General features: G+C 44.8%; 1 protein-coding gene across 1 annotated transcript in view; it reads left to right on the top strand.

The window, feature by feature from the left end:
* Nucleotides 1–14783, top strand: part of TBCE (tubulin folding cofactor E) — a gene marked incomplete at its 5' end in the record, with an annotated part of 85274 nt that extends 70491 nt beyond the window's left edge. Inside the window, 12 exons of the mRNA XM_079697588.1 lie at nt 3284–3383; nt 4559–4661; nt 6038–6114; nt 7421–7516; nt 8285–8349; nt 8443–8507; nt 8881–9033; nt 9584–9737; nt 11147–11215; nt 11766–11825; nt 14233–14324; nt 14499–14783. Of these exons, the coding sequence (XP_079553714.1) occupies nt 3284–3383; nt 4559–4661; nt 6038–6114; nt 7421–7516; nt 8285–8349; nt 8443–8507; nt 8881–9033; nt 9584–9737; nt 11147–11215; nt 11766–11825; nt 14233–14324; nt 14499–14591 (1127 nt within the window). The 3' untranslated portion in view covers nt 14592–14783. The remainder of the gene's footprint in view (nt 1–3283; nt 3384–4558; nt 4662–6037; nt 6115–7420; nt 7517–8284; nt 8350–8442; nt 8508–8880; nt 9034–9583; nt 9738–11146; nt 11216–11765; nt 11826–14232; nt 14325–14498) is intronic.
* Between the last annotated feature and the right edge of the window lie 402 nt (nt 14784–15185).

The following is a 15185-nucleotide window of genomic DNA, read 5'->3' as shown; positions in this document are numbered from 1 at the left end:
CTCTCTGAGGTCATTTGCTCAGCTGGGGCTGAAGGCAGTGGGAGTGTGTCAGGTTGGCGAGCTCCGCTGGGGAAGAGATGCCTCACCAGCTGGCTCTGAACGTGGGGAAGATCCTCTGCCCACAGGAACAAGAGCACCAGGAACTCCCTGGACTGTGCGCGTGCGCATGTGTGCACACGTGTGTGTGCGCGCGCACATGTGTGTGTGTGCGCACACGCGTGTGGGGACGACATTCACGACTGTTGGCCTGTCTGGAGTTGATATCAGAATGCAGGTGGTCCCTGTGCTCTGTACAGACTAGCAGAAATATGTGTAATTCTGGCTACACAGTGGAAAGCATGAGTGAGTGGAGAATGACTGGCCTCGAGCCCTTTCCCACCTACCTAATGGCCCAGAGTTAGCAGAGGCGGTGGGAATGAAGGGCGGCTGGAGTTGGTCCGCCAGCCCTGAGACGCGCCCGACTCAGCCATCGCATGAGGGCCCGCGGCTAGGGTAGAGCGGCTGTGGGACACAGGCGGCACGAGGGGCCGCACTGCGGGGACCGGAGGGAACGCCCACGTCGGGGTCAAGCCCCTCGGCTCCTGTGGCGGCTTTGAGACCCTCAGAGGGAGCTTTCAGCCAGGTGGCTGCCGAGGATTCTCTGTCCAGCTGGTGTCTAGCAGGCGCATGCTTGCAACTCTCCTTCTGTTTGATTTGGCACCTTTAGGTGGTAGTTCTAGGGAAAAAAAAGCCCAGCTTTTCTTTGCCGTTTCCGCCACTGAACTTCACTCTGCCGGCAACCGGAGCTTGGACGCGTCATGCTGCTCTGTGTCTCATCTTTAGGGCATAAGAATCCTGCCCCCAGGGTTCTGGGCGTTATTTCCGAGTCCCTGCTGCGCCCCGGGTTCTTCTAGAGTCTCCTTAGGTCGGGAGCCCGCAAGCTGTTCCCTAAAGAGCCAAAGAGTAAATAGCTTAGGCCTGCGACCCACCAGCAAACTGGAGGAGGTTGTGTGGCTGCTCACAGGACCGCCTAAAACACAAGCATTTAAAACCGTCAGAACGGTCCTTAGCTCTCTGGACCCAGTTCACCCACAGCCAGTGGGAGCCGGCACAGGGTCTGGCTTGCCTGTGCCGGCCGGGTTGGGTTCATCCCCTTCTGTGCATTTCCACTGCCTTCTTTCCCCTCTTCCTGCCACCTCTTGGAGCTTCCTAACTGGTACCTGCCTAAAAGGCTTTCCTCTTCGACCAACCCTGTTGATTGATGCCACTATTTTTATTAAAAGCTACTTTCTCTGTGTTTTACGCGTAAAGACGCCCTGTGGCATAGTGGGCTGTAAGGAAATGGGCTTTGGATTGAGGCTGATTTGGGTTTAAATTCACACCTGTTGGTCTGCACCAGGCGGCATGGTTACTGACTGCTCTGTGCCTCTGTTTTTTCCTTTCATGATAAAGGAGAATGCTTCCGGCACCCAGTGGACCACGCGGGATGCAGGTGGTGGTGGTTCTTTGATCCTGGTTCTCTTTCCCGCTTCGGCCTCTCCCCCTCAGCCTCTCTTGCAGAGGTCGCTGCGCCCCAGGCTTAGACCCCTGACCCTTGGCCTACTTGTTCCTGAGGAGACGTGTCCAGCCTGCAGATGCTGGGCTCCTGCACTTCAGCCTCTAGCCCAGACCCGTCCCCACTCAGACTTGTCTGTCTGCTGTGTATCTGATACCTCCTTTTGGGTGTCTCATGGTCATCTCGAATTGAACACGTTGGGACGTTAAGTTCCCTGAAACCTGCTCATCTGTAGTCTTTCCTGTCTCGGTAAAGGGAAGTTCCAGTGGCACTGGCCAAAAACCTTGGAGGTAACTTAACTCTTCCTTTTTTTTCACCTCTCTCATCTGAATCCAGCGGCAAGTCCCAGCAGCTCAGCTTTTCTGCTAGGACACCGAACCTGACATCCCCATCCCCTCTAGCGCCCAGTCTGGCCTGAGCCCAGATTGCTCAGGAACCTGCGCCTCCTTTTTCTGCTCTGTCTTCATTTCCCTGCAGTCTGTGCCTTAGCACAGCAGCAGAGTGACCTTTTAAAGGCCTAGCTCCGCTCACACCAGTAGTTCCCCTTTCAGGCAGAGACTAACTAAAGTCCTGCAAGGCCCTTTGTGATCGGGCCTGGCCCCCGAGGCCTCGGGGACCTCCCTTTCAGACCCCCAGCCCCTCTGCCCGGGCACACAGGAGCTTGCCGTCCCGGCCGTAGGCCAAACCTGTTCCGACCTCCGGGCCTTTGCTTATGTCATCCCTTCTGCCCTGATGCTCTTCTCTGGGATGGCATTCCCTCATTTCCTTTAGTTCTCTGCTCACATATCACCTTATAGAGAAAGTGGTCTTCCGTGAGCAACGTGCATAAATTCCTCACACACCCCCTTTGCTGCAGGCCCGGCGCTGGTACTCTGATATGTGTCTGTATCTGGCACGCCAGAGATGCACGTGCTTACTGATCGGCGTGTTCACTGCTAGACATCTGGCCCCCAACCATTATTTGCAGAATAGAGGAATGAGCTGAACAGCTTCTACACGTATCAGAGTAGCATGTGACATTCTCCTTGAGCTGGTCCAGTCCTGCTCCAAGCTTCTGTCTCTTGCCCAGGGGTTTGGCCTCTTGATGGCACTGCCACCACTCCCCCCTGGCATCAGGTGCCTTTCTCTTTCTGTTCTACTGGTTTACCCCCTCTGGATTCCTGTACCAGGGATGGTGGGTGTCACACTCACTCCGTCCAACCCACAGGAGACCCTCTGAATTGCAGGCCTTTCTTAGCACTTTTGAACATGTGTCCAAGCTAATAACCCTGTTGGTCACTGGAGGTGCCTCTCCTTACTTGGGGATTCCTGCAGCACAGAGCTCAGCGGTGCCCTCCAGGAGGAGATGCGTGTGCTTGGTGTGAGGCTGCAGGGGCTCCTCAGTGCCAAGGGCAAGGCCCCTGGGCACACCTGAGGTGCTCGATGATCACAATTACCATCACTGTTGGTTTTTCTCTTTTTGTTGGATAATGCTAGAATGGTTTAGCATTAACGACATTTGGTTCTCACTCATTTGATTGTCTGTGTCTGTCTCAAGTTTGCAGCATGTGACAATGAACTTTTTAGTTTCTGGATAAACAGCTGGATGATTAAAATGGGTAAAAGTAATATGTGCTCATGAAAAAATTGCAAGCAGAATAGAAGGTATAAAGTGAAAAGGGAACAATCCCATGTTCCAGAATTGAGGTAATTACTATCCTGTCTTTTATGAATCTTTCCATATTGCTGTTTCTTAACATGTGCATTTAGATGTTAGAAGCATAGATTTGTCAAAAAACCTGTTGTCATCATGGGATGAAGTCGTAGATATTGCTGATCAGCTCAAGCACCTGGAAGCCCTTAATCTCAGGTATGAACGCGCGGTTGCCTAGTTGTCGGCATCTCTGTGGGAAAGAGGTGGGGAGGACGGCTTAGTTGAATTTATTTAATTTATCTAAGTTTAACTTACTCCTTAATATTCTTTGATGATTCTAGTTTTTCAAATGGTCACCTGAGATGATTCATTAATAGGTAACGTGTTTTACTTTTGATGCGGGCAGCGGGGTGGGGTGGCTTACTACACTGAGCTGGAAGGTCTTTGTGTTTCTTATAGGCCTGACTGTAGAAGATGGCCCATCTGGGGACTCAGATATTTAAGTGGGCAGAAGGAGATGTGATTAACCTTCCAGCACTTAATTGCTTTAGGAATGAGTCATTTCATTGGGGGGCTGCTTAATTCAGTTCTGATAAGGAGTTTTCACTGAGCTCTGTATTTAACTAATGTCACAATTTTCCAGGCCTTCTTGAGTATCTGATTAGTTTTAATCTCAGAACCTAACTTTCCAAGGGCTCGGCCAGGCACCCCCTTTCACACCTGAGCCAATTTTACACGTATGGGCGAGTTGTTCCTGGCTCAGGCAGGTTCAGTGGAGCAGTTGGACAGGCCTAAATTAGTTATCCTTCCAAATAGAGCACAGAGTGTACCTCGACCCATGGCGTCACCTTTTCTGGAAATAAGGGCTTTAATGGTGTCTTCATTCACAATGACTGTCAAGATGGGATACCTTCTGAGAAAAAAAAAGATATGGGGTACCTTCTGAGATTAGGATCTTGAGAGAGAACTTTAGGGCAGTAATTTATTTCATCCATCCTGTTAGCAGTCTCTGTTTAGAAGCAGAACTCAAGCCCACAACCTAGCACGTCAGTAAGACTCTTGAGAGCCGGACTGAATTTTACAGTGTCCAGGGCCGCAGCTTGTGAAGCCAGAAGCTGACCTCACAAATCAATGCCTGAGCCTTGTGTTTCAGGAAATCTGCAGCCTCACCACGGCCTTAACCCCATAAACACATCTCTGCATGTCAGATACCAAGTTGTAACTATTAAAAATTAGACAGTCTTGACTCACTTTGTGTTTAGTATAATCACATTTTAAGGTTGAAACAAACCAGACTCCTCATATCAAATCCCAAACTACTGCTTTCAGTGACTCTCCCAGTTGGGCCTCTTCTATCGCCATAAGCTCATCGTGTCTCTTCTTCTACACAGTGAAAACAAACTAAAATTTCCCTCCGGTTCACCATCTCCAACTGGAACATTTTCTGCACTGAAGGTTTTAGTCCTTAACCGGATAGGAATCACATGGACGGAGGTAAACATATTTCTTTGGTTTGTTACCCAGTAATACACAGTTTTAAATTCTTGGTTTAATGGGGGATTGAAGCCCAAGGGTGGCTTCATTTTAATCATCCTATTATCTAGATAATAGGGTTCTCTCAACGGCCTTACAGAAAGGAGTTACAGAATCCTCACAGTTAGAAGAATATGGTGTCTCAGAACCCATCCTGTTTCTCTTGGTGCCTGATTAGTCCTGGTGTCTCCTGAGCAGTGGCTCTCCTGGTGGTCTGCACCAAGTACGTGCTGAGCTTTGAAAAGCCTTAGAGTTAGCTCTGGATTGAGCTTTTAGCTGCCTGAGTTTCCCCACGAGTGTTCTTAGGGCTGAGGCCGAGCCTCAGAAAGGTTCTCACACCCTTTTCTTGTTTGCAGTTCGGCTCCTAGAAGCCACTGTTCATGTACACAGCTGGGTTCGAAAGTGGACTCGTGGGTCTTGGGCCCTGCAGCCTTTGGAACTTAGATCTGGTACTACTCAGATCTGTCAGAGGTTAACTGACTTCACACACCCAGAACACTCCACTTTCAAACCAAGTGCAGATAAATACATCCCAGCAAAGCTGTTCATCTGTGCAGTGCCACCTGGGCACCTCCGCAAGAGAGAAGTGGCCTTTCACTTGGGCCGTCCGCGGCTACAGCCGCCCGACTTCCTTCCTAGGGCTCCTTCCTTGAGAGCTGCTCCCTCCAGAACGGGAAGGAAGGGCATGGAGAGACTCTGGAGGTGGAGATGGCAGTAAAGGTCCAGTGAGAAAATGTATAAATAGTTGTTGATTAAGTTTGTCCTATTAGTGCATTCTTTATAAACCCAGATTGGCATTGAGAAGTAAGGAAAGGTGTTTCACATGTTTCCTTCCGTTGGTTAAACTGTATCCAATAATGAGAATGTGCTAGGTCACCATCTCCAGTTCCACTTTGTACAGGTCAGGATATGCCTGAATGATGGGCTGACACCTGTCCTGGTTGGTTCCAGGTGCCCGAAGTTGTGTGCTCCTGTGTCATTAAAGCACGGCCCTTTAATACCGTAATTTTATCAGCCGTCCACTGGCACTCCTGGCCTGAGATAGAGTCTGTAACAAAATGTCCAAAGGCATTTTTCTTTCCTTTTTAATTTTATCTTGTTTTATGTTTTGGCCGCCCCGTGCAGCAGGCGGGATCTTAGTTCCCCAAATAGGGATCCAGCCTGTTCCCCCGGCACTGTAAGCATGGAGTCTTAACCACTGGACTGTCAGGGAAGTCCCCAAGGCACTTATTTCTACAACAGTAGCTAAACTGCATCCGTGTGGAGGTTCTAGTGAATAAGCACGTGGGGAGAATGACCAGCGAGGCCGCGTCACCCTGCCTTGACTTTCCCCCCAGGTGCTCCGCTGCGCCTCCATGTGTCCTGTCCTTGAGAAACTGTACCTTGAGTCCAACAGTATCGTCATTTCAGAAAGGTAACCAGGGTTTTACATCAACGCATCGGTCACCATTTAGTCTTTTTTTTTTATTAGTTCAAAAGCATTTTTATGTATTATAGTTTTTCCAAACTTCAAGGGTAAAGAGGTATAATCATTCTCTGACAGGTAGCTGCGTATCATTTAGTCACTCTGAATAAATAAATGATCTCAGTTATACCTAACATTAAGTTTTAGGAGGATTTGCAAATAAGAATTAGAGAAATGCTTATTATTCATTGCCTTTACAAATTAGAATGTCAACTCAAACTTCACTAAGAGGTTCTAACTGAGGAAACCCCATCAGAGTGAAAGCCTTGAATTAAATATTTTTGAAGCCATGAATTGTATTAGTTTTACATAAATGGATTTAACTTCTGTTTCTAAGTGGGGGTTCTGTAGGAGATGCTCTAAGGATTAAATAATGGATTTTAAATTAGCATTATCGTTTCAAGGTCAATGTACCAAAGTACAGCCCTCCACATCCCTAGGTTCTGCATCCACAGATCCAACCAACCACAGATGGAAAATATTTGGGGGAAAAAAATTCCAGAAAGTTCCTAAAAGCAAAGCTTGAATTTGCCAGGCACTGGAACTGTTTACATTGTATTAGGTGTTACAAGTACTCTACAGATGATTTAAAATATATGGAGGATGTGTGTAGGTTATATGCAAATACTGTGTCACTTTATGTAAGGGACTTGAGCATCCTCAGGTTTTGGTGTCCACGGGGGTCCTGGAACTAATCCCCCATGGATTCTGAGGGATGACTGTGTGTAAAAAGCTTGTTGTCTTAAGTAGATTAAATATGTTGTTGCCTAATCTTCCTCTTGTGTTGGTATCATTAAATTAGTATGTAAAACAAACTTAAACATGGACACATTTACAGCAAATTCTCAGAGGATTCAAATTAATGAAAATTTACTGTTCAGAATGATTTTATGTATTATACAGGCAAATGTAGTTTTTTAAAAATTAAACTTTTAATTTTGAGGTAATTTTAGATTCACATGCAGTTGTAAGAAATAGTACCCAGAGATCACATGTACCCATCACCCAGTTTCCCCATTGGTAACGTCTTTCAAAGCTGTGGTCAGTATCACAACTAGGACACTGGTCCAGTCGAGAGACAGAACATTCCCATCACCACTAGGATCCTTTATGGTGCCCTTTTATACTCATATCATATACTTGCCTCCCACCCCCTGACCTCTCCTTAACACCAGATGCAGGTATTTTAAGGCTGTATCTTTGAAAACAATTAAGAAATTAAATTTATGTTGAAAAAATTTTATCTTCCATACAGGCCGACTGATGCTCTACAGACGGTCAAGTTATTAGACCTTTCTTCTAATCAATTAATTGATGAGAACCAGCTGTTTCTAATAGCATATCTGCCCAGGTAACCCGCTCCTAAAATGCCTATTACAATAGTTCTTAGTAAATTTTTAGTGAATGGATCCTATGCTATATATACTTCCTCAGTGGAAATATGATAATGATGATGGAATTCCCAAATTGAGTAATTCCCTTTGGGATTTTTTTTTTTTTTTTTTTTTTTTTTTTGCGGTACGCGGGCCTCTCACTGCTGTGGCCTCTCCCATTGCGGAGCACAGGCCCCAGATGCGCAGGCCCAGCGGCCATGGCTCACAGGCCCAGCCGCTCCGCGGCATGTGGGATCTTCCTGGACCGGGGCACGAACCCGTGTCCCCTGCATCGGCAGGCAGACTCTCAACCACTGCGCCACCAGGGAAGCCCCATGGGAAATTTTTATTTGAATTCATTTAGAGAATTGACTTGTGAACCACATACAGTGTAGTCTATATCTGTACTAGATCATTGAATGAATAATTTGGCCCTGGTGCTGATATCAAAAGTCTTCATTCATTGAACTTTGGGAAGTAAGACTGTGTCTCTTTGCTCTCTGACGCCCATTTAGCACCTAGCACAGCAGGAGGCCCAGGAATTGTTTAATGACTGCAGGATCATCAGAATGTAGCACAGAGAGTCTGCTTTGCATGCCCTAAATTAGACTTTAAGGTTTCTAAGCATTTCTCATGGGATCAAAACCTAGGGTGTAGGAAAAAATTTACAAATCTAGTCTGGTTGATATAGCCCATAGCATTTTATATTGTCCTATGTAATCAAATTTAACATTTTTACGTTTCAGATTAGAACAACTAATCCTTTCTGACATTGGACTTTCTTCTATACATTTCCCAGACGCTGGAATTGGTATATGAGATTATTCAGTAACCCCTCCCCCGGCTCCCCAATACTTCAGCTTTGTTTCCCTTCTACTGTGTAACTTAATTCTCCTTCTTCTAGGGTGCAAAACATCAATGTTTCCTTCCTTGCAATACCTTGTACTAAATGACAATCGCATATCACAGGTAAGAGCTTCTTCAGAATGTATGTACTTACTTACATTATCACTTATTTCCATTCTCATGATGCCGTTTGAAGGTTCCTGCTATTAAAGAATATTTTAAATTGAAAGAGAAATGCTTCCTTGGAGTGAAACTCCTCACACAAACCCAAAAATATTAAGAAATTAGATTAATTCACACTTAACCAGCCCATCTGTCAGTTTACACGGCACAGTTGTAAAATATGTGGCCTTCCTCGTGGGTGCTCGCTGCATGGTGAAATTCCATGCCTCCAATGGAACTGGGGACTTTTGCTTTTCTGCTGCTAGTCTGAATAATCTGAAAAATTAGCCTGAAACATGTTTATTTTCATATGTTTTCTTTTGCTGGGTTTCAGTGGTCATTTATCAACGAGCTGGATAAGTTACAGAGTCTGCATGCGCTGTCCTGCACCAGAAACCCCCTGACTGAAAGCAGCAAAGACGCACAGACCACACGGCAGTTCATCATCGCCAGGATCGGTCAGCTGAGGACCCTGAACAGGTGTGCGGTGAGTACTGGTGTCCTGACGAGGTGTTTCTTAAACTAGAAACCAAACGGTCCAGTGTAAAGAGAAGTTACAGTGGAAGACCGTAAAGGATATCAGATGTCGTTTCCTCCAAACGGTAAGTATTATTTCCTCTCAATGGCAATTTTTCCCAGCTCCTCCGGAGGTGGTGTTACACTCAGATGCCTGCAGGGAAAACCGCTGCTTAGCTGCCCTGGCAGGCCCAGTTTTTGTCATTTGAGGCAGGGGAGGAATACTGGGTACTCTCTCAGTAAGTCAGCTCCTCCAGGCCGAGGACCTCATGTTGTGACCCTGGGCCCCAGGCATAATCCAGATACTCCCGTGAAGAAAAGGATAAAACTGAAATCCACTTTTCTTTTTGAAGAAACTCCTGGGTCCTGTTAATGTTAAAAAGAAAAGGTAGAAATATATTGTCTTGTCCCTTTCAGTTTAATTATTCTCTACAGGTAGGCGGTGGAGAAAGGACAGGGTGTAAGACACACTCGTTAGAAAAGTGCTTTAATAGACCTGCTTTTATTTCACATCCATACAGATTCAGCGAGAAGAAAGGCGTGGGGCTGAGCTTGATTACCGAAAAGCATTCGGAAATGAATGGAAAAAGGCTGGTGGACATCAAGATCCAGACAAAAACAGACCAAACGAGGAATTTCTTGCAGCCCATCCTAGATACCAGTCACTCTGCCTCAGTACGTACTGTGCACCAGGGCCCTCACGGGGCTGGGGTGGGGGCTGTCCACCAGGACACGGTTTCCTTTGGGTGTCAGAGGTCGTCCTCAGTGTTGCTGCTTTTCTCCACTGGGGCTTTTTTATACTCATCTACATGGACAGTAGGGGCTCCAGCAGCTAGTTGGGAGCAGATAAAGAGTTGTCTTTAGAGAAGATAAATGTGTAGCATCTCTTAGCAGGAGGAGGGGAAAGCAGCTCTTAAACAGAAGTTCTTCTCATCTCAGCATTTACTTAATGAACTTTCGATTCCAGGAGGTGGGTCCCACTTCCTACTTCAGGAAGGGCAGGAAGGCCTCCAGGTTATCTCAACCCTGGCTATACCCTAGGGAAATTTTTAAATGAAGAGCATTTAATGTGGAACCTAGGCGTTGGTATTTTTTAAGCTCCCCAGGTAATTTTAATGTTCATGAGAGCTGAGTGTAGCTTTCCGGAGGGCTCACCAGTCCTGGCACTTGGTGTGCAAGGTGCTTCCTGACCTCCAGCCTGGCTCCTTGGACACTGAAGCTCTGCCTTCAGGACTCTTTGTCCCTGATGTACTTTCCATTTTGATTTCATTATTATTCCAAATTTCACTCTTATGCAATTTTCTTTTTTATATATTTAATAATGTGAGAAGCTCGCTGCATAAACACTTCAGGCTGGAACATTATCTTTAAGGAAGAGAAGCTGTCCGTGGGAACTGCTTTCAAATGACTCCATCAGCTGGCTCGATTTCTGGCCACTTGAGGTGAATTCTAAATCACTCGGGGGCAGGGCAGGCTCTAAAGCAGCCCTGCAGGTATGGCTTACTATCTCCCCACTAAGAATGTAGAATACAAAGCAGAGCGTGGAGGGTATTTATAGACATTTTGTTCCTGGTGGTCCTGGCAGAAGTGAGAAGAGGAGAAGGGGGCTGCTTTCCTTACACCTTACGTAGAGGCTGCATTTCCTGGCAGGGGACCTGGTTTGCAGTGGTGGTTCTGGGCGCCCAGAGCAGCACTGCACAAACTGGCTAAAACCTGGTGAAGGTGTTTGTGAGTCAAGTTTCTCTCAGGTCCCAGAAAGAAAGGGAACTATGACCAAAGGTGAAACTCATGTCAGCGTTCTAAGTATTTGCAGGCACAGCCTCTTCTTGTCTCTAGGGATCAGTGATGGGATGCACAGGAGACAGGAGGGTTCCAGGCTTGGCAGTCGTTGCTGTCTGTCCCTCCCTCCAAAAAATACACTAAACCAGTAGCCAAATAAAAGGAAGCAGATCCCAGGTTCGTATCCAGCTGCTGCTGGATTCATCCTGGGAAAGGAAAAGGCTAGGTTGACACTTAACCTGTACATTTTTTTCCCCGTACAGTGGCCTTTTATCATTCATCCTTTTTCATTTCTCCTTAAACAGAATATGGTGCACCTGAAGATGGGGAACTCAAAGTGCAACAACCATTTTTGCTCAAAAACCAGCTACTAAGTAAGAACCCCACATTCAAAGACCGCTTATTTGTATTCGAGTCCTTAGATGCTGAAATAGTGATGACCTAATAGGGATTGTTTCTTTTAAGTAAGTACCTAGAGGAGTAGTTCAATTTTTAAAGAAATGATGACTCTCAAACATATCTAAATTCTGATTTTGAACATGTTAGCAATTCCCATTCTTTAAACTCATTTAATTAACAGTGTTGCACATGTGGGAAGTATTCGAGTAGTGAACTGAAATGTGATTTGGAAATTCGTGGCTTTTCTTACACTTGAAAACCTAGATAAAACATCAGGAAAGAAGTACTAAGGAGAAACAGGAAAGCCATAGAATGTTGGTCCAGCTCTTTTTTGTTGTTGTTAGGAATTCAGTAAAGTATTAATAGAAGAAATTTTAAACATCAATAAGCATCCTATTCCTTTAGTGGGATTTGAGCCACGTTGTATGAAGAGCTGCATCCTTTGGCCATGGCTGGTAATGTGCAAGTGATGTAAATCCTTCCTACAGCAGGGCTCAATTCGTCTCTTTCCTTTTTTCTTTCAAGCACTGAAGATAAAACATCCTAATCAACTTGATCAGAAAGTCATAGAGAAACAACTGCCAGGTAAGAATAAGTCTCTCTCTCTCTCCTCTCCTTATGCTTCTGAATCGCTGGCCCTCGACTCAAGGTGGCTGGAAGTGAAACATTTCATTCATTTCTGAAGTTGTGGGCTTTTACAGCTTATAGGTTTTCACTAGCTTTTAAGTTCTAAAATGCTAACACCATGCTAATAACATCACTCCCCCCCCCCCCCGAAAGTTCAGGTCTCGCATAACTTGCAGCTCATCTAGAGAACAGCTTTGTTGCGGTTACCTCTTCAGCCAGAGGCAGTAGCGTGGGAGTGCTGGCCCGCTGCTGGTTAGTTCTCACACTGCTGCTCCGGGGGCTTTCCTTGGCCAGAGATGTTCTGGCACTGGGCTTGGGTGCTTTCTATTCCTTACCAGTCAGGAGCCCCTGCAGAGACAGCTCTTGGACGCTGTTTTAATGGACACACTTGAAATGGTTTTCTTTGAAAAAAACTACTTCAGAACTTTAAACCTTGATGCTGTTGGAACTGATTTTGTTTTATTTGGAAAATAAATACTTTTATGTCAACAAATTAGATCAATGTAACTTACCTTAAACTGTCACTCAAAAGAAAAATTAGTCTGAATCTCAAGATTAAACTTGATTCACAGTTAAATACTAAAATATAAACAGCTTAAATTTAGCACAGTGAGGATTTGAAGAAGAAATAAAATATCTATTACCGTAAATGACTCTAGTGAAATACCCTTCTGTTTCCCTGTCAGTGCAGTGAATTCATATTGATTTTTAAATTCATTTTTATCAAATAAAACAAGCTTATCATGGTATTGCTTATGGAAGGTTTTGGTTGTGCCCAAAGAAGTACTTTATGATCCAGAACCATCATCTAGTATCCATTTACCAGCATTGCTCCATTTTTACTTACTAGAAATCCAGTTTCTATGCCTGTGAAGTTTAATGTTGCCACTGTTACATAATGATTAATTGAAATGAGTGGCCCCCACTTCATTATTCTGTTTTCAGACTTAACTTCTGTCAGTAAGGGCATGCATGGGGACAGACGAGTGGGAGAGAACCAGGACTTTTTGTTAAAAGTACTTAGCTTTGGATGTGTTTGCATATTTCCTTCTCTTACGTGAAATCAGCTTGTGGGAAGGTGCTCAAGACTGTTCTCGCTAGGGCTGTGTTCAGTTTCCTTTTCTGGGCTTCCCCTGGGAAGGCGCGGAGCCCCCGGGTCAGGGCCGTGGGGAGTGCAAACGAGCGCCGCCCCGGCTGACGGCTCCTCACCCGCCTCCCACGGTGTTCACGGCCTGAGGTTTATTCATCTTCAGGTCGAACTAGCAGAGATTAGAATAATCCAGAGAAATTATATGTCATAATTATGCTTCAAGCTATTCCAAATCTGAGTCCTATATTCTCTGAACTCAGCAGTCAGAGTTAAGCCAGCACTAACCACCCTCTGCACAAGGAAAGCCAGTCCACCTAAATCTTTTGAAAGGACAAGATTATCATATATTCACAAATAAAAGAGCAAATTATGTTAATCGACACTGTAGTCTATTTAGTGTCTATATTCAATACATAAACAAGAAAAGGGCCAGTTTTTATTCTAAAATAAAGATAACATTTATTATCACAAGTTGCATAAAAACAGCTTTTACAAAAATTATTTTTGATAGAAAAATATTTGTTTGAATACATGTGATCGTTGTAGGAACACACTATTGCTGTACCTCCAGCTAAAGCTTCAAAGAAACTGTATTGCTCATAATCAGACACCCAGTATTTACCACACCCATCTTTGGAGAGAAGTTCATAGTGTTTTCTGAACAAACCAAAGCTTTTCCTCATTAAGTTACATTCCCATGCCTGGTGGTCCCCTGTATGTGTATCGCATTACACACATAAACCACAATGATTACAGACTGGGAGCGCTGGAAGGGGGCTTGTGGATCATTAGTCTACACCTCACTTTACAGAGGAGGAAACTAAAGCCAGAGAGACTGAGACGTGTCCTCATGGCGCCCGAGCCCCATGCCAGCGTTCTCTCAGTAACTCGTAAGTAAGTAAGCACAAAGGTTTAAAAAGTTAATGATTTCACTCACGTTTATTCTTCTGTGCTGAGAATATGATTTCTGGTTTATTCGGGTTAAGGAGGAACTATTAAACACCGCTGAAATGGTATGAAAACTCATCATCAAAGGGCACTTAGGTCAATCATCGGCTCCGTTTCCCCCAGCCTCCCAAACGACCCCCTAAGTGGTGACATTGTGATCTGGTGGCCCACGTGGTGGGTGAGCCGTTCCCTGATCATTACCTGGGTAAATTGATAGTATGAAATGATAGTGACAGCTGTCATTACAGTTGTGGTCTTGTCACGTGAGCTCGTTTTACAGGTAACTGTCCTTTGAGAGAACTTGATGGTTTTTCTTTTCCTTGATAGAATCCATGACAATTCAAAAGGTGAAAGGCTTGCTGTCACGTCTTCTCAAAGTTCCTGTGTCAGAACTTCTGTTGTCCTATGAAAGTCCCAAAGTAAGTTGCCCAGCAAAACACAAAGTCAAGCTGAGTTCCCCACAGTATGACTTGCTACTAAGCTATGTCGCTACGTAACATGGTCTGACTCTAAATGGAAACCATACATCTTTGTTGGGGGGGAGGTTTTGCCACATCTGTCTTAATCACCCCCACCCCTTTGTCTAATTTTAGATGCCGGGCAGAGAGATTGAACTAGAAAATGATCAACAGTCATTACAGTTTTATTCTGTGGAAAATGGAGACTCTCTACTAGTGCGATGGTAACAGCCAACTAATAAAATTCAGAGGTTAGACCGCTTATTGTGACGGGGGTTCACTGGAAATAAATGACTTATTGGGACAATTCAGTCCAAAAAAATGAGGTTTTACAAGTTGCCCTAAGTGTAAAACAGCTGTATTTTTCACAGGGAAGAGACCGTTTCCAGGCTTATATATAACAGCCCTAATAAAGGCTTTGCACCTAGTAACGATTTTCAGAGTTTATTTCATAGTTCCTGACTGTATTTCATTATGAGAAGATTTAGATACTAAATAGAACCTCGCTAGTCTAAGAAAATCTGAACACAGTTAATGTCTTCATAAGACCAGTTTTAGTGGAATCCTCTATTGACACTACTGGTTTAAAAGGTTACTAAAATGATTTGGTTGGTCATTTTGGGAAATGCCTCTTAAACTGAAGGAAGCACATCCTCTATGTAGTACAAATGCTGTGTTTCTCTTCTCAGTTGCACTGTTGTTTGAGTACTTACAAAAATTAATTACATGCTTTTCCCTACAGTTATACCTGAGAATACATTCTTCTACAGAAGCTTACTAGTGCTGACTGAAATTCAGTTACATTAGGTAAACATTAGGCAA

This window comes from Hyperoodon ampullatus (assembly GCF_949752795.1).
Source record: "Hyperoodon ampullatus genome assembly, chromosome: 1".
Lineage (NCBI taxonomy): Eukaryota > Metazoa > Chordata > Mammalia > Artiodactyla > Ziphiidae > Hyperoodon > Hyperoodon ampullatus.
The sequence above is the reverse complement of the archived record's forward strand: the minus strand, read 5'-3'. Positions and strand labels throughout refer to the sequence as shown.